Genomic DNA, 21,541 nt, shown 5'->3' with positions numbered 1-21,541 from the left:
GATAACACAGAGTGGGAAGCCATTATGGCTCACCTGATGTTAGCATGATAACACAGAGTGGGAAGCCATTATGGCTCACCTGATGTTAGCATGATAACACAGAGTGGGAAGCCATTATGGCTCACCTGATGTTAGCATGATAACAAAATTCTCCTGATGTCATGTTTGTCTGCTAAAAATCTGGTTACATCTTTTTAAATATTTTTCTCCAGACATAATGGTGATTAATAAAATTCTGAAAAAGAGACAAATAGAAAATATTTATTTACATATTTTGACAAGTGAAGAGTCTACAAACCATTTTTTTAAAATGCAAAAACCAGCCTATTTGCACTTGGAAAATAACAATTTCTGTTTCAACAACAACAAAAAATAATACAAATAACATCAACATAAAAATCTGAAAAATACTGTATTTGAAATACAACAAGTTCAGCATTTTAAACTAAGGTGTTATACTCTACTTTATCCATCTACGCATGTACAAAAATATGTATTTATTTATATGGCTTTTATTTCACACATTCATTGTATCCAACATACAAATTACAGCTGGCAAATTATTCAAAATATAATATGAAGCACAATATAGTATATTTCTTACATAATGAGCTCACACACTATAGTAACCCTATAGACACACAATAGAACACCTATAGAAGCACTATAGAAACCCTCTAGAAGCACTATAGAAACCCTCTAGAAGCACTATAGGAGCACTATTGTAGCACTAGAAACGTTATAGAAGCACTATAGAAACCCTATAGAAGCACTAGAATCCCTATAGAAGCACTATAGTAGCACTAGAAACCCCATAGAAGCACTATAGTAGCACTAGAAACCCCTATATAAATGCTATAGAAGCAATATAGTAGCACTAGAAACCCTATAGAAGCAACATAGAAACCCTATAGAAGCACTATAGTAGAACTAGAAACCCTATAGAAACCCTATAGAAGCACCATTGAAACCCTATAGAAACCCTATAGAAGCACCATGGAAACCATATAGAAGCACTATAGTAGCACTAGAAACCCTATAGAAGCACTATAGTATCAAATGAAATGTATTTATATAGCCCTTCATACATCAGCTGATATCTCAAAGTGCTGTACAGAAACCCAGCCTAAAGCCCCAAACAGCAAACAATGCAGGTGTAGAAGCACGGTAGCACTAGAAACCCTATAGAAGCACTATAGTAGCACCATAGAAACCCTATAGAAGCACCATATAAACCCTATAGAAGCACCATAGAAACCCTATAGAAGCACTAGAAAACCTATAGAAACCCTACAAAAGCACAAGAAACTTTATAGAAACCCCATAGAAACCCTGTAGAAGCACCATAGAAACCCTGTAGAAGCACCATAGAAACCCTGTAGAAGCGCCATAGAAACCCCATAGAAGCACAAGAGAAGCACTATAGAAACCACTCTCTATGTTGCAGGCGAGTCAACTGAGATCAGATCTGACAGGTGGACCTGTTACCTAGTGTAGCCTATCTGGTCCTATGGGGATAAATCTTTAAGACAGTTGCATCTTGATATTATAGATGTAAGTGTTTGTTTATAATCTCTAAATACATAATGTATATTAATTTGTGAAGAACAGAATCTATCACCTACATACAGCATAACATATTAATTGGTGGTGGTGATGCAGATAACTACAGTATATGGCTCATAATAATCACAGTGTTTTTTTCCCATTTCAACAGCGTTAATAGGACCATTTAGAATCTATAACGTCAGACAGGTTAACATCTCATTCTGCCAGGTAACTACTAGTCCCTAATAAAGTATTCCAATATTTATTATTTTACTTTTATTTAACTAAGCAAGTCAGTTTAAGAGCACTTTTTTTTATTTACAATGAAAGTTAACTGCCTTGTTCAGGGGCAGAACAACAGATTTTTACCTTGGCAGCTTGGGGATTCGATCCACCAACCTTTCTGGCCCAATGCTCTAACCACTAGGCTACCTGCCACCCCAATATGCCTCATCAGTGGCATCAATAGGACTAACACATCCATATGCGGTTTTCAACCGATGTCTTTCCGTTACCATGGATGAAAAACAATTTCATATAGTGCGCAAAAGTAGTGCACTATATAGGGAATAGGGTGCCATTTCATATTGACCCTACTAGTAGAGGTCTCTCATGATCTCCTGCAGCAGTGGGTGGAGACACATGTCCACTTCAGTCTTCTTCAGTAGCTGGATTAGGTGCACATGGTCTGTTACTATCTGCCTCAGGTCTGTCATCTTCTGCAGAACCTAAACGATACATAATGTTTAATTTGTTAGGAACCTTTTATACACAGCCATGAATTAAAACGATCAAATATGTTTTAAAAAAAGGCAGAAGACAGATCCCAAATGGAAGTTGATTTGAGAGCAAGGGAACACCCACAGGAATAGATTGAGAACTTTTTATAGTATTAGAACTAGAATTAGAACCCATTAAAGTATTCTACAGTATATTTATTTTACCTATATTTAACCAGGTAGGCTAGTTGAGAACAAGTTCTCATTTACAACTGCAACCTGGCCAAGATTAAGCATAGCAGTGTGAACAGACAGCAACACAGAGTTACACATGGAGTAAACAATAAACAAGTCAATAACAGTAGAAAAAAATAAGAAAAAAATAGTCTATATACATTGTGTGCAAAAGGCATGAGGAGGTAGGTGAATAATTACAATTTTGCAGATTAACACTGGAGTGATAAATGATCAGATGGTCATGTGCAGGTAGAGATACTGGTGTGCAAAAGAGCAGAAAAGTAAATAAATAAAAACAGTATGGGGATGAGGTAGGTAAATTGGGTGGGCTATTTACCGATAGACTATGTACAGCTGCAGCGATCGGATAGCTGCTCAGATAGCAGATGTTTGAAGTTGGTGAGGGAGATAAAAGTCTCCAACTTCAATGATTTTTGAAATTCGTTCCAGTCACAGGCAGCAGAGAACTGGAAGGAAAAGTGGCCAAATTAGGTGTTGGCTTTAGGGATGATCAGTGGAGCACGTGCTACGGGTGGGTGTTGCCATCGTGACCAGTGAACTGAGATAAGGCGGAGCTTCACCTAGCATGGACTTGTAGATGACCTGGAGTCAGTGGGTCTGGCGACGAATATGTAGCGAGGGCCAGCCGACTAGAGCATACAAGTCGCAGTGGTGGGTGGTATAAGGTGCTTTAGTAACAAAGCGGATGGCACTGTGATAAACTGCATCCAGTTTGATGAGTAGAGTATTGGAAGCCATTTTGTAGATGATATCGCCGAAGTCGAGGATCGGTAGGATAGTCAGTTTTACTAGGGTAAGTTTGACGGCGTGAGTGAAGGAGGCTTTGTTGCGAAATAGAAAGCCGATTCTAGATTTGATTTTGGATTGGAGATGTTTGATATGAGTCTGGAAGGAGAGTTTACAGTCAGATACTAGTCAGACACCTAGGTACTTATAGATGTCCACATATTCTAGGTCGTAACCATCCAGGGTGGTGATGCTAGTCGGGCGTGCAGGTGCAGGCAGCGAACGGTTGAAAAGCATGCATTTGGTTTTACTAATGTTTAAGAGCAGTTGGAGGCCACGGAAGGAGTGATGTATGGCATTGAAGCTCGTTTGGGGGTTAGATAACACAGTTTCCAAGGAAGGGCCAGAAGAATACAGAATGGTGTCGTCTGAGTAGAGGTGGATCAGGGAATCGCCCGCAGCAAGAGCAACATCATTGATATATACAGAGAAAAGAGTCAGCCTGAGAATTGAACCCTGTGGCACCCCCATAGAGACTGCCAGAGGACCGGACAACATGCCCTCCGATTTGACACACTGAACTCTGTCTGCAATGTAGTTGGAGAACCAGGCAAGGGAGTCATTAAAAAATCCGAGGCTACTGAGTCCGCCAATAAGAATATGGTGATTGACAGAGTCGAAAGCCTTGGCCAGGTCGATGAAGACGGCCGCACAGTACTGTCTTTTATCGATGGTGGTTATGATATCGTTTAGTATCTTTAGCGTGGCTGAGGTGCACCCGTGACTGGCTCGGAAACCAGATTGCACAGCGGAGAAGGTACGGTGGGATTCGAGATGGTCAGTGATCTGTTTGTTGACTTGGCTTTTGAAGACCTTAGATAGGCAGGGCAGGATGGATATAGGTCTGTAACCGTTTGGGTCCAGGGTGTCTCCCCCTTTGAAGAGGGGGATGACCGCGACAGCATTCCAGTCCTTGGGGTTCTCAGACGATATGAAAGAGAGGTTGAACAGGCTGGTAATAGGGGTTGCGACAATTGCGGTAGATAGTTTCAGAAGTAGAGGGTCCAGATTGTCAAGCCCAGCTGATTTGTACGGGTCCAGGTTTTGCAGCTCTTTCAGAACATCTGCTATCTGGATTTGGTTAAAGGAGAAGCTGGGGAGGCTTGGGCGAATAGCTGCGGGGGGTGAAGCTGTTGGCCGAGGTTGGAGTAGCCAGGAGGAAGGCATGGCCAGCAGTTGAGAAATGCTTGTTGAAGTTTTCGATTATCATGGATTTATCAGTGGTGACGTGTTACCTAGCCTCAGTGCAGTGGGCAGCTGGGATGAGGTGCTCGTGTTCTCCATGGACTTTACAGTGCCCCAGAACTTTTTGGAGTTAGAGCTACAGGATGCAAATTTCTGAATGAAAAAGCTGGCCTTTGCTTTCCTGACTGACTGCGTGTATTGGTTCCTGACTTCCCTGAACAGTTGCATATCGCAGGGACTATTCGATGCTATATTGCAGTCCGCCACAGAATGTTTTTGTGCTGGTCGAGGGCAGTCAGGTCTGGAGTGAACCAGGGGCTATATCTGTTCTTAGTTCTGCATATTTTGAACGGAGCATGCTTATCTAAGATGGTGAGGAAGCTACTTTTAAAGAATGATCAGGCATCCTCAACTGACGGGATGAGGTCAATATCCTTCCAGGATACACGGGCCAGGTCGATAAGAAAGGCCTGCTCGCAGAAGTGTTTTAGGGAGCGTTTGACAGTGATTTGGGGTGGTCGTTTGACTGCGGACCCGTAGCGGATACAGGCAATGAGGCAGTGATCGCTGAGATCCTGATTGAAGACAGCAGAGGTGTTTTTGGAGGGCCAGTTGGTCAGGATAACGTCTATGAGGGTGCCCTTGTTTACAGATTTAGGCTTGTACCTGATGGGTTCCTTGATGATTTGTGTGAGATTGAGGGCATCTAGCTTAGATTGTAGGACTGCCGGGGTGTTAAGCATATCCCAGTTTAGGTCACCTAACAGAACAAATTCTGAAGCTAGATGGGAGCTGAGGGGGGTCGGTAGCAGGCGGCAACAGTGATAGACTTATTTCTGGAGAGATTAATTTTTAAAATTAGAACTTCAAATTGTTTGGGTATGGACCTGGAAAGTATGACATTACTTTGCAGGCTCTCTCTGCAGTAGACTGCAACTCCTCCCCCTTTGGCAGTTCTATCTTGACGGACAATTTTATAGTTGGGTATGGATATCTCAGAATTTTTGCCGGCCTTCCTAAGCCAGGATTCAGGCACAGCAAGGCCATCAGGGTTGGCAGAGTGTGCTAAAGCAGTGAGTAAAACAAACTTAGGGAGGAGGCTTCTGATGTTGACATGAATGAAACCAAGGCTTTTTCGATCACAGAAGTCAACAAATGATGGTGCCTGGGGACATGCAGGGCCTGGGTTTACCTCCACATCACCCGCGGAACAGAGGAGGAGTAGGATGAGGGTGCGGCTAAAGGCTATTAAAACTGGTCGCCTAGAGCGTTGGGGACAAAGAATAAAAGGAGCAGATTTCTGGGAATGGTAGAATATATTCAGGGCATAATGTACAGACAGGGGTATGGTGGGGTGCGGGTACAGCGGAGGTAAGCCCAGGCACTGAGTGATGAGGAGAGAGGTTGAATCTCTGGACATGCTGGTTGTAATGGGTGAGGTCACCGCATGTGTGGGAGGTGGGACAAAGGAGGTATCAGAGGTATGAAGAGTGGAACTAACCTGAACAACAGCATACAAGGCATATTAACATTTGAAAGAGACATACAGCGAGGCATACAGTAATCACATGTGTTGATTGGGAGAGCTAGCTAAAACAACAGGTGAGACAACAACAGCTCATCAGCTAACACAACAACAGCAGGTAAAATGGCGATGACTAGGCAGCGAGGGTCGGATTAACTACACACAGAGCCGGAGTTCGTGGCTGGGGCCGACAGATAAAAAATAAATAAACAGAATGGAGTACCATGATTAATGGACAGTCCAGCAGGCATCAGCTATGTAGCCAAGTGATCATAGTGTCCAGGGGGCAGCAGTAGATGGAACAGGGGAGCCCCACTACGCTAGCGACACAGCGTTTAAAGTTAGTAGCCCTGTTCACCCGACGGACGCCGGGTGAAGGCACAGCGGATGGAGTATTCGTCGGCAGACCAGTCGTGGTGGTGCGGCGGGGGTGCCGTGTCGACAGAGAATCCAAGCCAAATGGCGAAATAGGTATTGTGGAATTTAGTTTGCTAGGCTGGAGATGTGCCTGGCTCAAGGCTAACTGGAGCTAGATTCGCGGCAGTGGCGTTAGCCACTATATCCAATCGGTAGCAGCGGTGATCCGGTGCCAAGGTCCAGAGTTTACAGCAAGGATCCGGTGGAGTTTTGGGCTCTAGCCGTGTATGAGTGGGGTTCGGGTGAACAGCTGAGTAGGCCGGGAGGTGGGCCTCAGGGAATAGCTTCGGTACTGGGTGCCACGGTGAGTGAAAGCTAGCTGTGAGCTAGATAGCTGCAAGCTGTGAGCGAGCAAGCTAGCTGCAAGCTAGCTGTGAAGATCAGAAGTAGTGGTCCAGGGATTACGGCAGGAATCCGGCGTTGTTGTGGAGAGACAGTCCGATATTGGTAGACAAGCGATATTGGTAGACAGGCTAGTAATTATCCAGGCTAAAAACAGGGCTGGTATCTGTGCAGAAGGTAAAAGCCGCTAGCAGTGGCTAACAATGACTAAATAGCTTGTAGGTAATTAGCTGGTTAGCTTCTGGAGATTCTTGAATGTGTTCTAAAATTGAAAATAATAGTGATTCTGTATCACATTGGGTGAGGCAGGTTGAATTTTCAATTGAAAATAAATTGAAATTTATATACAAAAAATACAAAAAAATACAAAAAGTACACGAGAGGACAAAACAAACACGTCTTCACTGCTTCGCCATCTTCAATCATGAACCCATTAGAGTATTCTACAGTATATCTTCAGAACCCATTAGAGTATTCTACAGTATATCTTCAGAACCCATTAGACTATTCTACAGTATATCTTCAGAACCCATTAGAGTATTCTACAGTATATCTTCAGAACCCATTAGAGTATTCTACAGTATATCTTCAGAACCCATTAGAGTATTCTACAGTATATCTTCAGAACCCATTAGAGTATTCTACAGTATATCTTCAGAACCCATTAGAGTATTCTACAGTATATCTTCAGAACCCATTAGAGTATTCTACAGTATATCTTCAGAACCAATTAGAGTATTCTACAGTATATCTTCAGAACCCATTAGAGTATTCTACAGTATATCTTCAGAACCCATTAGAGTATTCTACAGTATATCTTCAGAACCCATTAGAGTATTCTACAGTATATCTTCAGAACCCATTAGAGTATTCTACAGTATATCTTCAGAACCCATTAGAGTATTCTACAGTATATCTTCAGAACCCATTAGAGTATTCTACAGTATATCTTCAGAACCCATTAGAGTATTCTACAGTATATCTTCAGAACCCATTAGAGTATTCTACAGTATATCTTCAGAACCCATTAGAGTATTCTACAGTATATCTTCAGAACCCATTAGACTATTCTACAGTATATCTTCAGAACCCATTAGAGTATTCTACAGTATATCTTCAGAACCCATTAGAGTATTCTACAGTATATCTTCAGAACCCATTAGAGTATTCTACAGTATATCTTCAGAACCCATTAGAGTATTCTACAGTATATCTTCAGAACCCATTAGAGTATTCTACAGTATATCTTCAGAACCCATTAGAGTATTCTACAGTATATCTTCAGAACCCATTAGAGTATTCTACAGTATATCTTCAGAACCCATTAGAGTATTCTACAGTATATCTTCAGAACCCATTAGACTATTCTACAGTATATCTTCAGAACCCATTAGACTATTCTACAGTATATCTTCAGAACCCATTAGAGTATTCTACAGTATATCTTCAGAACCCATTAGACTATTCTACAGTAGAACACCTACTCATTTAAGGGGTTTTCTTTATTTGGACTATTTTCTACATTGTAGAATAATAGCGAAGACATCAAACTATGAAATAACACATACGGAATCATGTATTAACCAAAAAAGTGTTAAACAAATCTAAATATATTTTATATTTGAAATTCGTCAAATAGTCACTCTTTGCCTTGACAGTTTTGCACACATGGCATTCTCTCAACCAGCTTCACCTGGAATGCTTTTCCAACAGCCCTGAACGAGTTGCCACATATGCTGAGCACTTGTTGGCTGATTTTCCCTCACTCTCAATTTAGTTGAGGTATGGTGATTGGGGAGGCCAGGTCATCTGATGCAGCACTCCATCACTCTCCTTCTTGGTAAAATAGCCCTTACACAGCCTGGAGGTGTGTTGGGCCTTTGTCCTGTTGAAAACAAATGATAGTTCCACTAAGGCCAAACCAGATGGGATGGTATATCGCTGCAGAATGCTGGTTAAGTGTACCTTGAATTCTAAATACATCACAGACAGTATTACCAGGAAAGTACCCCCACACCATAACACCTCCTCCTCCATGCTTCACAGTGGGAAATACATATGCGGAGATCATCAATTCACCCACACCACGTCTCACAAAGATCTCCAATTTGGACTCCAGACCAAAGGAAAAATGTCCACTGGTCTAATGTCCATTGCTTGTATTTCTTGGCCCAAACAAGTCTCTTCTTCTTATTGGTGTCCTTTAGTAGTGGTTTCTTTGCAGCAATTCAACCATGAAGGCCTGATTCACACAATCTCCTCTGAACAGTTGATGTTGAGATGTGTCTATTACTTGACCTCTGTGATGCATTTATTTGGTCTGCAATTTCTGAGGCTGCTAACTCTAATGAACTTATCCTCTGCAGCAGAGGTAACTGGGTCTTCCATTCCTGTGGCGGTTCAGATGAGAGTCAGTTTCATCATAGCGCTTGATGGTTTTTGCGACTGCACTTGAAGAAACTTTCAAAGTTCTTGACATTTTCTGATTTGACTGATGGACTGTCATTTCTCTTTGCTTATTTCAGCTGTTGTTGCCATAATATGGACTTGGTTTTTTACCAAATAGGGCCATCTTCTGTATACAAATATTCTACCTTGTCACAACACAACTGATTGGCATTAAGAAGGAAAGAAATCACACAAATTAACTTTTAAGAAGGCACACTTGTTAATTGAAACGCATTCCAGGTGACTACCTCATGAAACTGGCTGAGAGAATGCCAAGAGTGTGCAAAGCTGTCATCAAGGCAAGGAGTGGCTTTTTGAAGAATCTCAAATATAAAATACATTTTGATTTGTTTAACACTTTGGGGAAAACAAAACATTCTTCCCCATTCACCCCCAGTTATAAAAGAGACAACTTCGTTGTTGATTTTTAGTAAAAAGCTGCTGTGTTGTTCAATGTACATGTAACCAGGTCAAAAATCATGACCTACGGATCGCAATGCTCCCACGCAGGGAAATAGAGCCTGCGGGAAGAGACCTGTGGCTTCAGGGTATTCAACGTGGGAGAGTGGGAAATGTGGGGACGCAGTGTCCAAGTAAGCCATGTGTGAGAAAAATATTTAATCTGTACAAGGCATTTAACTTGTTTACTAAATCAAATCAAATGCATTTGATTTGATTTGATTCTTACATCAGCTGATATAACAAAGGGCTGTACAGAAACCCAGCCTCAACCCCAAAACAGCAAGCAATGCAGGTGTAGAAGCACGGTGACTAGGAAAAACTCCCGAGAAAGGCCAAAACCCAGGAAGAAACCAAGAGAGGAACCAGGCTATGAGGGTTGGCCAGTCCTCTTCTGGCTGTGTCGGGTGGAGGTTATAACAGAACATGGCCAAGATGTTCAAATGTTCATAGATGACCAGCAGGGTCAAATAATAACAATCACAGGCAGAACAGTTGAAACTGGAGCAGCAGCACGGCCAGGTGGACTGGGGGCAGCAAGGAGTCATCATGTCAGGTAGTCCTGAGGCATGGTCCAAGGGCTCAGGTCCTCCTCCTCATAGATGACCAGCAGGGTCAAATAATAGTAATCACAATGAACAGTGAACTATAATCCGTTTATATCTCCACTCACTACTTGTAGTTATATAGTCCGTTTATAACTCCACTCACTACTTGTAGTTGTATAGTCTGTTTATAACTCAACTCACTACTTGTAGTTGTATAGTCCGTTTATAACTCCACTCACTACTTGTAGTTTTATAGTCTGTTTATAATTCCACTCACTACTTGTAGTTGTATAGTCCGTTTATAACTCCACTCACTACTTGTAGTTGTATAGTCCGTTTATAACTCCACTCACTACTTGTAGTTATATAGTCCGTTTATAACTCCACTCACTACTTGTAGTTGTATAGTCCGTTTATAACTCCACTCAATACTTGTAGTTATATAGTCCGTTTATAATTCCACTCACTACTTGTAGTTGTATAGTCCGTTTATAACTCCACTCACTACTTGTAGTTGTATAGTCCGTTTATAACTCCACTCACTACTTGTAGTTATATAGTCCGTTTATAACTCCACTCACTACTTGTAGTTGTTTAGTCCGTTTATAACTCCACTCACTACTTGTAGTTATATAGTCTGTTTATATCTAAACTCACTACTTGTAGTTATATAGTCTGTTTATATCTAAACTCACTACTTGTAGTTATATAGTCCGTTTATAACTCCTCACTACTTGTAGTTATATAGTCCGTTTATATCTCCACTCACTACTTGTAGTTATATAGTCCGTTTATAACTCCTCACTACTTGTAGTTATATAGTCCGTTTATATCTCCACTCACTACTTGTAGTTGTTTAGTCCGTTTATAATTCCACTCACTACTTGTAGTTGTATAGTCCGTTTATAACTCCACTCACTACTTGTAGTTGTTTAGTCAGTTTATATCTCCACTCACTACTTGTAGTTGTATAGTCCGTTTATAACTCCACTCACTACTTGTAGTTGTATAGTCCGTTTATAACTCCACTCACTACTTGTAGTTGTATAGTCCGTTTATAACTCCACTCACTACTTGTAGTTGTTTAGTCCGTTTATAATTCCACTCACTACTTGTAGTTATATAGTCCGTTTATATCTCCACTCACTACTTGTAGTTGTATAGTCCGTTTATATCTCCACTCACTACTTGTAGTTGTATAGTCCGTTTATAACTCCTCACTACTTGTAGTTGTATAGTCCGTTTGTAACTCCACTCACTACTTGTAGTTGTTTAGTCCGTTTATAACTCCACTCACTACTTGTAGTTATATAGTTCGTTTATAACTCCTCACTACTTGTAGTTATATAGTCCGTTTATAATTCCACTCACTACTTGTAGTTGTATAGTCCGTTTATAACTCACTACTTGTAGTTGTATAGTCCGTTTATAATTCCACTCACTACTTGTAGTTGTTTAGTCCGTTTATAACTCCACTCACTACTTGTAGTTATATAGTCTGTTTATAATTCCACTCACTACTTGTAGTTATATAGTCCGTTTATAACTCCTCTCACTACTTGTAGTTATATAGTCCGTTTATAATTCCACTCACTACTTTTAGTTATATAGTCCGTTTATAACTCCACTCACTACTTGTAGTTGTATAGTCCGTTTATATCTCCACTCACTACTTGTAGTTATATAGTCCGTTTATAATTCCACTCACTACTTGTAGTTGTTTAGTCCGTTTATAATTCCACTCACTACTTGTAGTTGTATAGTCCGTTTATAATTCCACTCACTACTTGTAGTTGTTTAGTCAGTTTATAACTCCACTCACTACTTGTAGTTATATAGTCCGTTTATAACTCCACTCACTACTTGTAGTTGTATAGTCCGTTTATAACTCCACTCACTACTTGTAGTTGTATAATCTGTTTATAACTCCACTCACTACTTGTAGTTGTTTAGTCCGTTTATAACTCCACTCACTACTTGTAGTTATATAGTCTGTTTATATCTAAACTCACTACTTGTAGTTATATAATCTGTTTATATCTAAACTCACTACTTGTAGTTATATAATCTGTTTATATCTAAACTCACTACTTGTAGTTATATAGTCCGTTTATAACTCCTCACTACTTGTAGTTATATAGTCCGTTTATAACTCCTCACTACTTGTAGTTATATAGTCCGTTTATATCTCCACTCACTACTTGTAGTTATATAGTCCGTTTATAACTCCACTCACTACTTGTAGTTGTATAGTCCGTTTATAATTCCACTCACTACTTGTAGTTATATAGTCCGTTTATAATTCCACTCACTACTTGTAGTTGTTTAGTCCGTTTATAATTCCACTCACTACTTGTAGTTGTATAGTCTGTTTATAATTCCACTCACTACTTGTAGTTGTATAGTCCGTTTATAACTCCACTCACTACTTGTAGTTGTATAGTCTGTTTATAATTCCACTCACTACTTGTAGTTATATAGTCCGTTTATAATTCCACTCACTACTTGTAGTTGTTTAGTCCGTTTATAATTCCACTCACTACTTGTAGTTGTATAGTCCGTTTATATCTCCACTCACTACTTGTAGTTGTATAGTCCGTTTATAACTCCACTCACTACTTGTAGTTGTTTAGTCCGTTTATAACTCCTCACTACTTGTAGTTGTATAGTCCGTTTATATCTCCACTCACTACTTGTAGTTATATAGTCCGTTTATAATTCCACTCACTACTTGTAGTTATATAGTCCGTTTATAACTCCACTCACTACTTTTAGTTGTATAGTCCGTTTATAACTCCTCACTACTTGTACTTGTATAGTCCGTTTGTAACTCCACTCACTACTTGTAGTTGTATAGTCCGTTTGTAACTCCACTCACTACTTTTAGTTGTATAGTCTGTTTATAACTCCTCACTACTTGTACTTGTATAGTCCGTTTATAACTCCACTCACTACTTGTAGTTGTTTAGTCCGTTTATAACTCCACTCACTACTTGTAGTTATATAGTCTGTTTATAATTCCACTCACTACTTGTAGTTGTTTAGTCCGTTTATAACTCCACTCACTACTTGTAGTTATATAGTCTGTTTATATCTAAACTCACTACTTGTAGTTATATAGTCCGTTTATAACTCCACTCACTACTTGTAGTTATATAGTCTGTTTATATCTAAACTCACTACTTGTAGTTATATAGTCCGTTTATAATTCCACTCACTACTTGTAGTTGTATAGTCCGTTTATAACTCCACTCACTACTTGTAGTTATATAGTCCGTTTATAACTCCACTCACTACTTGTAGTTATATAGTCTGTTTATAATTCCACTCACTACTTGTAGTTGTTTAGTCCGTTTATAACTCCACTCACTACTTGTAGTTATATAGTCTGTTTATATCTAAACTCACTACTTGTAGTTATATAGTCCGTTTATAACTCCTCACTACTTGTACTTGTATAGTCCGTTTATAACTCCACTCACTACTTGTAGTTGTTTAGTCCGTTTATAACTCCACTCACTACTTGTAGTTATATAGTCTGTTTATAATTCCACTCACTACTTGTAGTTGTTTAGTCCGTTTATAACTCCACTCACTACTTGTAGTTATATAGTCTGTTTATATCTCCACTCACTACTTGTAGTTATATAGTCCGTTTATATCTAAACTCACTACTTGTAGTTATATAGTCCGTTTATAACTCCTCACTACTTGTAGTTATATAGTCTGTTTATATCTAAACTCACTACTTGTAGTTATATAGTCTGTTTATATCTAAACTCACTACTTGTAGTTATATAGTCCGTTTATAACTCCTCACTACTTGTAGCTGTATAGTCCGTTTATAACTCCACTCACTACTTGTAGTTATATAGTCCGTTTATAACTCCACTCACTACTTGTAGTTGTATAGTCCGTTTATATCTCCACTCACTACTTGTAGTTATATAGTCCGTTTATAACTCCACTCACTACTTGTAGTTATATAGTCCGTTTATAACTCCACTCACTACTTGTAGTTGTATAGTCCGTTTATAATTCCACTCACTACTTGTAGTTGTATAGTCCGTTTATAACTCCTCACTACTTGTAGTTGTATAGTCCGTTTATAAATCCTCTCACTACTTGTAGTTGTTTAGTCCGTTTGTAACTCCACTCACTACTTGTAGTTGTTTAGTCCGTTTATAACTCCACTCACTACTTGTAGTTATATAGTCTGTTTATAATTCCACTCACTACTTGTAGTTGTTTAGTCCGTTTATAACTCCACTCACTACTTGTAGTTGTTTAGTCCGTTTATAACTCCACTCACTACTTGTAGTTGTTTAGTCCGTTTATAACTCCACTCACTACTTGTAGTTGTTTAGTCCGTTTATAACTCCACTCACTACTTGTAGTTGTTTAGTCCGTTTATAACTCCACTCACTACTTGTAGTTGTTTAGTCTGTTTATAACTCCACTCACTACTTGTAGTTGTATAGTCCGTTTATAATTCCACTCACTACTTGTAGTTATATAGTCCGTTTATAACTCCACTCACTACTTGTAGTTGTTTAGTCCGTTTATAACTCCACTCACTACTTGTAGTTATATAGTCTGTTTATAATTCCACTCACTACTTGTAGTTGTTTAGTCCGTTTATAACTCCACTCACTACTTGTAGTTATATAGTCTGTTTATATCTCCACTCACTACTTGTAGTTATATAGTCCGTTTATAATTCCTCTCACTACTTGTAGTTGTATAGTCCGTTTATATCTCCACTCACTACTTGTAGCTGTATAGTCCGTTTATAACTCCACTCACTACTTGTAGTTGTATAGTCCGTTTATAACTCCACTCACTACTTGTAGCTGTATAGTCCGTTTATAACTCCACTCACTACTTGTAGTTGTATAGTCCGTTTATAACTCCACTCACTACTTGTAGTTATATAGTCCGTTTATAACTCCACTCACTACTTGTAGTTGTATAGTCCGTTTATAACTCAACTCACTACTTGTAGCTGTATAGTCCGTTTATAACTCAACTCACTACTTGTAGCTGTATAGTCCGTTTATAACTCCACTCACTACTTGTAGTTATATAGTCCGTTTATAACTCCACTCACTACTTGTAGCTGTATAGTCCGTTTATAACTCCACTCACTACTTGTAGTTATATAGTCCGTTTATAATTCCACTCACTACTTGTAGTTGTATAGTCCGTTTATATCTCCACTCACTACTTGTAGTTGTATAGTCTGTTTATAAATCCTCTCACTACTTGTAGTTATATAGTCCGTTTATAACTCCTCACTACTTGTAGTTGTATAGTCCGTTTATAATTCCACTCACTACTTGTAGTTGTATAGTCTGTTTATAACTCCACTCACTACTTGTGGTTATATAGTCCGTTTATAATTCCACTCACTACTTGTAGTTGTATAGTCCGTTTATAACTCCACTCACTACTTGTAGTTGTATAGTCCGTTTATAACTCCACTCACTACTTGTAGTTGTTTAGTCCGTTTATATCTCCACTCACTACTTGTAGTTGTATAGTCCGTTTGTAACTCCACTCACTACTTGTAGTTATATAGTCCGTTTATAACTCCACTCACTACTTGTAGTTGTATAGTCCGTTTGTAACTCCACTCACTACTTGTAGTTATATAGTCCGTTTATAACTCCACTCACTACTTGTAGTTGTATAGTCCGTTTATATCTCCACTCACTACTTGTAGTTATATAGTCCGTTTATAACTCCACTCACTACTTGTAGTTGTATAGTCTGTTTATATCTCCACTCACTACTTGTAGTTATATAGTCCGTTTATAATTCCTCTCACTACTTGTAGTTGTATAGTCCGTTTATATCTCCACTCACTACTTGTAGTTATATAGTCCGTTTATAATTCCTCTCACTACTTGTAGTTGTATAGTCTGTTTAGAAATCCTCTCACTACTTGTAGTTGTATAGTCTGTTTATAAATCCTCTCACTACTTGTAGTTATATAGTCCGTTTATAACTCCACTCACTACTTGTAGTTATATAGTCCGTTTATAATTCCACTCACTACTTGTAGTTGTTTAGTCCGTTTATAATTCCACTCACTACTTGTAGTTGTATAGTCCGTTTATAACTCCACTCACTACTTGTAGTTATATAGTCCGTTTATAACTCCACTCACTACTTGTAGTTATATAGTCCGTTTATAACTCCACTCACTACTTGTAGTTGTATAGTCTGTTTATAAATCCTCTCACTACTTGTAGTTATATAGTCCGTTTATAACTCCACTCACTACTTGTAGTTATATAGTCCGTTTATAACTCCACTCACTACTTGTAGTTGTATAGTCCGTTTATAACTCCACTCACTACTTGTAGTTATATAGTCCGTTTATAACTCCACTCACTACTTGTAGTTATATAGTCCGTTTATAACTCCACTCACTACTTGTAGTTGTTTAGTCCGTTTATAATTCCACTCACTACTTGTAGTTATATAGTCCGTTTATATCTCCACTCACTACTTGTAGTTATATAGTCCGTTTATAACTCCACTCACTACTTGTAGTTATATAGTCCGTTTATAACTCCACTCACTACTTGTAGTTATATAGTCCGTTTATAACTCCACTCACTACTTGTAGTTGTATAGTCCGTTTATAACTCCACTCACTACTTGTAGTTATATAGTCCGTTTATAATTCCACTCACTACTTGTAGCTGTATAGTCCGTTTATAACTCCACTCACTACTTGTAGTTGTTTAGTCCGTTTATAACTCCACTCACTACTTGTAGTTATATAGTCCGTTTATAACTCCACTCACTACTTGTAGTTATATAGTCCGTTTATAACTCCACTCACTACTTGTAGTTATATAGTCCGTTTATAACTCACTACTTGTAGTTATATAGTCCGTTTATAACTCCACACACTACTTGTAGTTGTATAGTCTGTTTATAACTCCACTCACTACTTGTAGTTATATAGTCCGTTTATAATTCCACTCACTACTTGTAGTTGTTTAGTCCGTTTATAACTCCACTCACTACTTGTAGTTGTATAGTCCGTTTATAACTCCACTCACTACTTGTAGTTGTTTAGTCCGTTTATAACTCCACTCACTACTTGTAGTTATATAGTCCGTTTATAACTCCACTCACTACTTGTAGTTGTTTAGTCCGTTTATAATTCCACTCACTACTTGTAGTTGTTTAGTCCGTTTATAATTCCACTCACTACTTGTAGTTGTTTAGTCCGTTTATAACTCCACTCACTACTTGTAGTTGTATAGTCCGTTTATAACTCCACTCACTACTTGTAGTTATATAGTCTGTTTATATCTAAACTCACTACTTGTAGTTGTTTAGTCCGTTTATATCTCCACTCACTACTTGTAGCTATATAGTCCGTTTATAATTCCACTCACTACTTGTAGTTGTATAGTCTGTTTATAACTCCACTCACTACTTGTAGTTGTATAGTCCGTTTATAACTCCACTCACTACTTGTAGCTGTATAGTCCGTTTATAATTCCACTCACTACTTGTAGTTGTTTAGTCCGTTTATAACTCCACTCACTACTTGTAGTTGTATAGTCCTTTTATAACTCCACTCACTACTTGTAGTTATATAGTCCGTTTATAACTCCACTCACTACTTGTAGTTGTATAGTCTGTTTATATCTCCACTCACTACTTGTAGTTGTATAGTCTGTTTATAAATCCTCTCACTACTTGTAGTTATATAGTCCGTTTATAACTCCACTCACTACTTGTAGTTATATAGTCCGTTTATAACTCCACTCACTACTTGTAGTTATATAGTCCGTTTATAACTCCACTCACTACTTGTAGTTGTATAGTCTGTTTATAAATCCTCTCACTACTTGTAGTTATATAGTCCGTTTATAACTCCACTCACTACTTGTAGTTGTATAGTCTGTTTATATCTCCACTCACTACTTGTAGTTGTATAGTCTGTTTATAAATCCTCTCACTACTTGTAGTTATATAGTCCGTTTATAACTCCACTCACTACTTGTAGTTATATAGTCCGTTTATAACTCCACTCACTACTTGTAGTTGTATAGTCCGTTTATATCTCCACTCACTACTTGTAGTTATATAGTCCGTTTATAATTCCTCTCACTACTTGTAGTTGTATAGTCTGTTTAGAAATCCTCTCACTACTTGTAGTTGTATAGTCTGTTTATAAATCCTCTCACTACTTGTAGCTGTATAGTCCGTTTATAACTCCACTCACTACTTGTAGTTATATACTCTGTTTAACTCCACTCACTACTTGTAGTTGTATAGTCCGTTTATAACTCCACTCACTACTTGTAGTTGTATAGTCCGTTTATAACTCACTACTTGTAGCTATATAGTCCGTTTATAATTCCACTCACTACTTGTAGTTATATAGTCCGTTTATATCTCCACTCACTACTTGTAGTTGTATAGTCCGTTTATAACTCCACTCACTACTTGTAGTTATATAGTCCGTTTATAACTCCACTCACTACTTGTAGTTATATAGTCCGTTTATATCTCCACTCACTACTTGTAGTTATATAGTCCGTTTATAACTCCACTCACTACTTGTAGTTGTATAGTCCGTTTATAACTCCACTCACTACTTGTAGTTTTATAGTCTGTTTATAATTCCACTCACTACTTGTAGTTGTATAGTCCGTTTATAACTCCACTCACTACTTGTAGTTGTATAGTCCGTTTATAACTCCACTCACTACTTGTAGTTGTATAGTCCGTTTATATCTCCACTCACTACTTGTAGTTGTATAGTCCGTTTATAATTCCACTCACTACTTGTAGTTGTTTAGTCAGTTTATATCTCCACTCACTACTTGTAGTTGTATAGTCCGTTTATATCTCCACTCACTACTTGTAGTTGTATAGTCTGTTTATAACTCCACTCACTACTTGTAGTTGTATAGTCCGTTTATAACTCCACTCACTACTTGTAGTTATATAGTCCGTTTATAACTCCTCACTACTTGTAGTTGTATAGTCCGTTTATAACTCCACTCACTACTTGTAGTTTTATAGTCTGTTTATAATTCCACTCACTACTTGTAGTTGTATAGTCCGTTTATAACTCCACTCACTACTTGTAGTTGTATAGTCCGTTTATAACTCCACTCACTACTTGTAGTTGTATAGTCCGTTTATAACTCCACTCACTACTTGTAGTTGTATAGTCCGTTTATATCTCCACTCACTACTTGTAGTTGTATAGTCCGTTTATAACTCCACTCACTACTTGTAGTTGTATAGTCCGTTTATAACTCCACTCACTACTTGTAGTTGTATAGTCCGTTTATAACTCCACTCACTACTTGTAGTTGTATAGTCCGTTTATAACTCCACTCACTACTTGTAGTTGTATAGTCCGTTTATAACTCCACTCACTACTTGTAGTTGTATAGTCCGTTTATATCTCCACTCACTACTTGTAGTTGTATAGTCCGTTTATAACTCCACTCACTACTTGTAGTTGTATAGTCCGTTTATAATTCCACTCACTACTTGTAGTTGTATAGTCCTTTTATAACTCCACTCACTACTTGTAGTTATATAGTCCGTTTATAACTCCACTCACTACTTGTAGTTGTATAGTCTGTTTATATCTCCACTCACTACTTGTAGTTGTATAGTCTGTTTATAAATCCTCTCACTACTTGTAGTTATATAGTCCGTTTATAACTCCACTCACTACTTGTAGTTATATAGTCCGTTTATAACTCCACTCACTACTTGTAGTTATATAGTCCGTTTATAACTCCACTCACTACTTGTAGTTGTATAGTCCGTTTATAAATCCTCTCACTACTTGTAGTTATATAGTCCGTTTATAACTCCACTCACTACTTGTAGTTGTATAGTCTGTTTATATCTCCACTCACTACTTGTAGTTGTATAGTCTGTTTATAAATCCTCTCACTACTTGTAGTTATATAGTCCGTTTATAACTCCACTCACTACTTGTAGTTATATAGTCCGTTTATAACTCCACTCACTACTTGTAGTTGTATAGTCCGTTTATATCTCCACTCACTACTTGTAGTTATATAGTCCGTTTATAATTCCTCTCACTACTTGTAGTTGTATAGTCTGTTTAGAAATCCTCTCACTACTTGTAGTTGTATAGTCTGTTTATAAATCCTCTCACTACTTGTAGCTGTATAGTCCGTTTATAACTCCACTCACTACTTGTAGTTATATACTCTGTTTAACTCCACTCACTACTTGTAGTTGTATAGTCCGTTTATAACTCCACTCACTACTTGTAGTTGTATAGTCCGTTTATAACTCACTACTTGTAGCTATATAGTCCGTTTATAATTCCACTCACTACTTGTAGTTATATAGTCCGTTTATATCTCCACTCACTACTTGTAGTTGTATAGTCCGTTTATAACTCCACTCACTACTTGTAGTTGTATAGTCCGTTTATAACTCCACTCACTACTTGTAGTTGTATAGTCCGTTTATAACTCCACTCACTACTTGTAGTTGTATAGTCCGTTTATAACTCCACTCACTACTTGTAGTTGTATAGTCCGTTTATATCTCCACTCACTACTTGTAGTTGTATAGTCCGTTTATAATTCCACTCACTGATTTCAAGGTTTTACTGCTAACCTACAAAGCATTACATGGGCTTGCTCCTACCTATCTCTCTGATTTGGTCCTGCCGTACATACCTACACGTACGCTACGGTCACAAGACACAGGCCTCCTAATTGTCCCTAGAATTTCTAAGCAAACAGCTGGAGGCAGGGCTTTCTCCTATAGAGCTCCATTTTTATGGAACGGTCTGCCTACCCATGTCAGAGACGCAAACTCGGTCTCAACCTTTAAGTCTTTACTGAAGACTCATCTCTTCAGTGGGTCATATGATTGAGTGTAGTCTGGCCCAGGAGAGGGAAGGTGAACGGAAAGGCTCTGGAGCAACGAACCGCCCTTGCTGTCTCTGCCTGGCCGGTTCCCCTCTTTCCACTGGGATTCTCTGCCTCTAACCCTATTACAGGGGCTGAGTCACTGGCTTACTGGGGCTCTCTCATGCCGTCCCTGCAGGGGGTGCGTCACCTGAGTGGGTTGATTCACTGATGTGGTCATCCTGTCTGGGTTGGCGCCCCCCCTTGGGTTGTGCCATGGCGGAGATCTTTGTGGGCTATACTCGGCCTTGTCTCAGGATGGTAAGTTGGTGGTTGAAGATATCCCTCTAGTGGTGTGGGGGCTGTGCTTTGGCAAAGTGGGTGGGGTTATATCCTTCCTGTTTGGCCCTG

General features: G+C 38.7%; 1 protein-coding gene across 1 annotated transcript in view; it reads right to left on the bottom strand.

The window, feature by feature from the left end:
* Window positions 1-247: 247 nt before the first annotated feature.
* pparg (peroxisome proliferator-activated receptor gamma) overlaps window positions 248-21,541 on the bottom strand; it is a 171,306-nt gene continuing 150,012 nt past the window's right edge. Inside the window, exon 9 of the mRNA XM_052501281.1 lies at window positions 248-2,276. Coding sequence (XP_052357241.1) covers window positions 2,145-2,276 — 132 coding nt within the window. The 3' untranslated portion in view covers window positions 248-2,144. The remainder of the gene's footprint in view (window positions 2,277-21,541) is intronic.

The sequence above is a fragment of the Oncorhynchus keta genome, unplaced genomic scaffold (genome assembly GCF_023373465.1).
Source record: "Oncorhynchus keta strain PuntledgeMale-10-30-2019 unplaced genomic scaffold, Oket_V2 Un_contig_1319_pilon_pilon, whole genome shotgun sequence".
NCBI classification, from domain to species: domain Eukaryota; kingdom Metazoa; phylum Chordata; class Actinopteri; order Salmoniformes; family Salmonidae; genus Oncorhynchus; species Oncorhynchus keta.
This window is presented reverse-complemented; position numbering and strand designations above follow the sequence as displayed.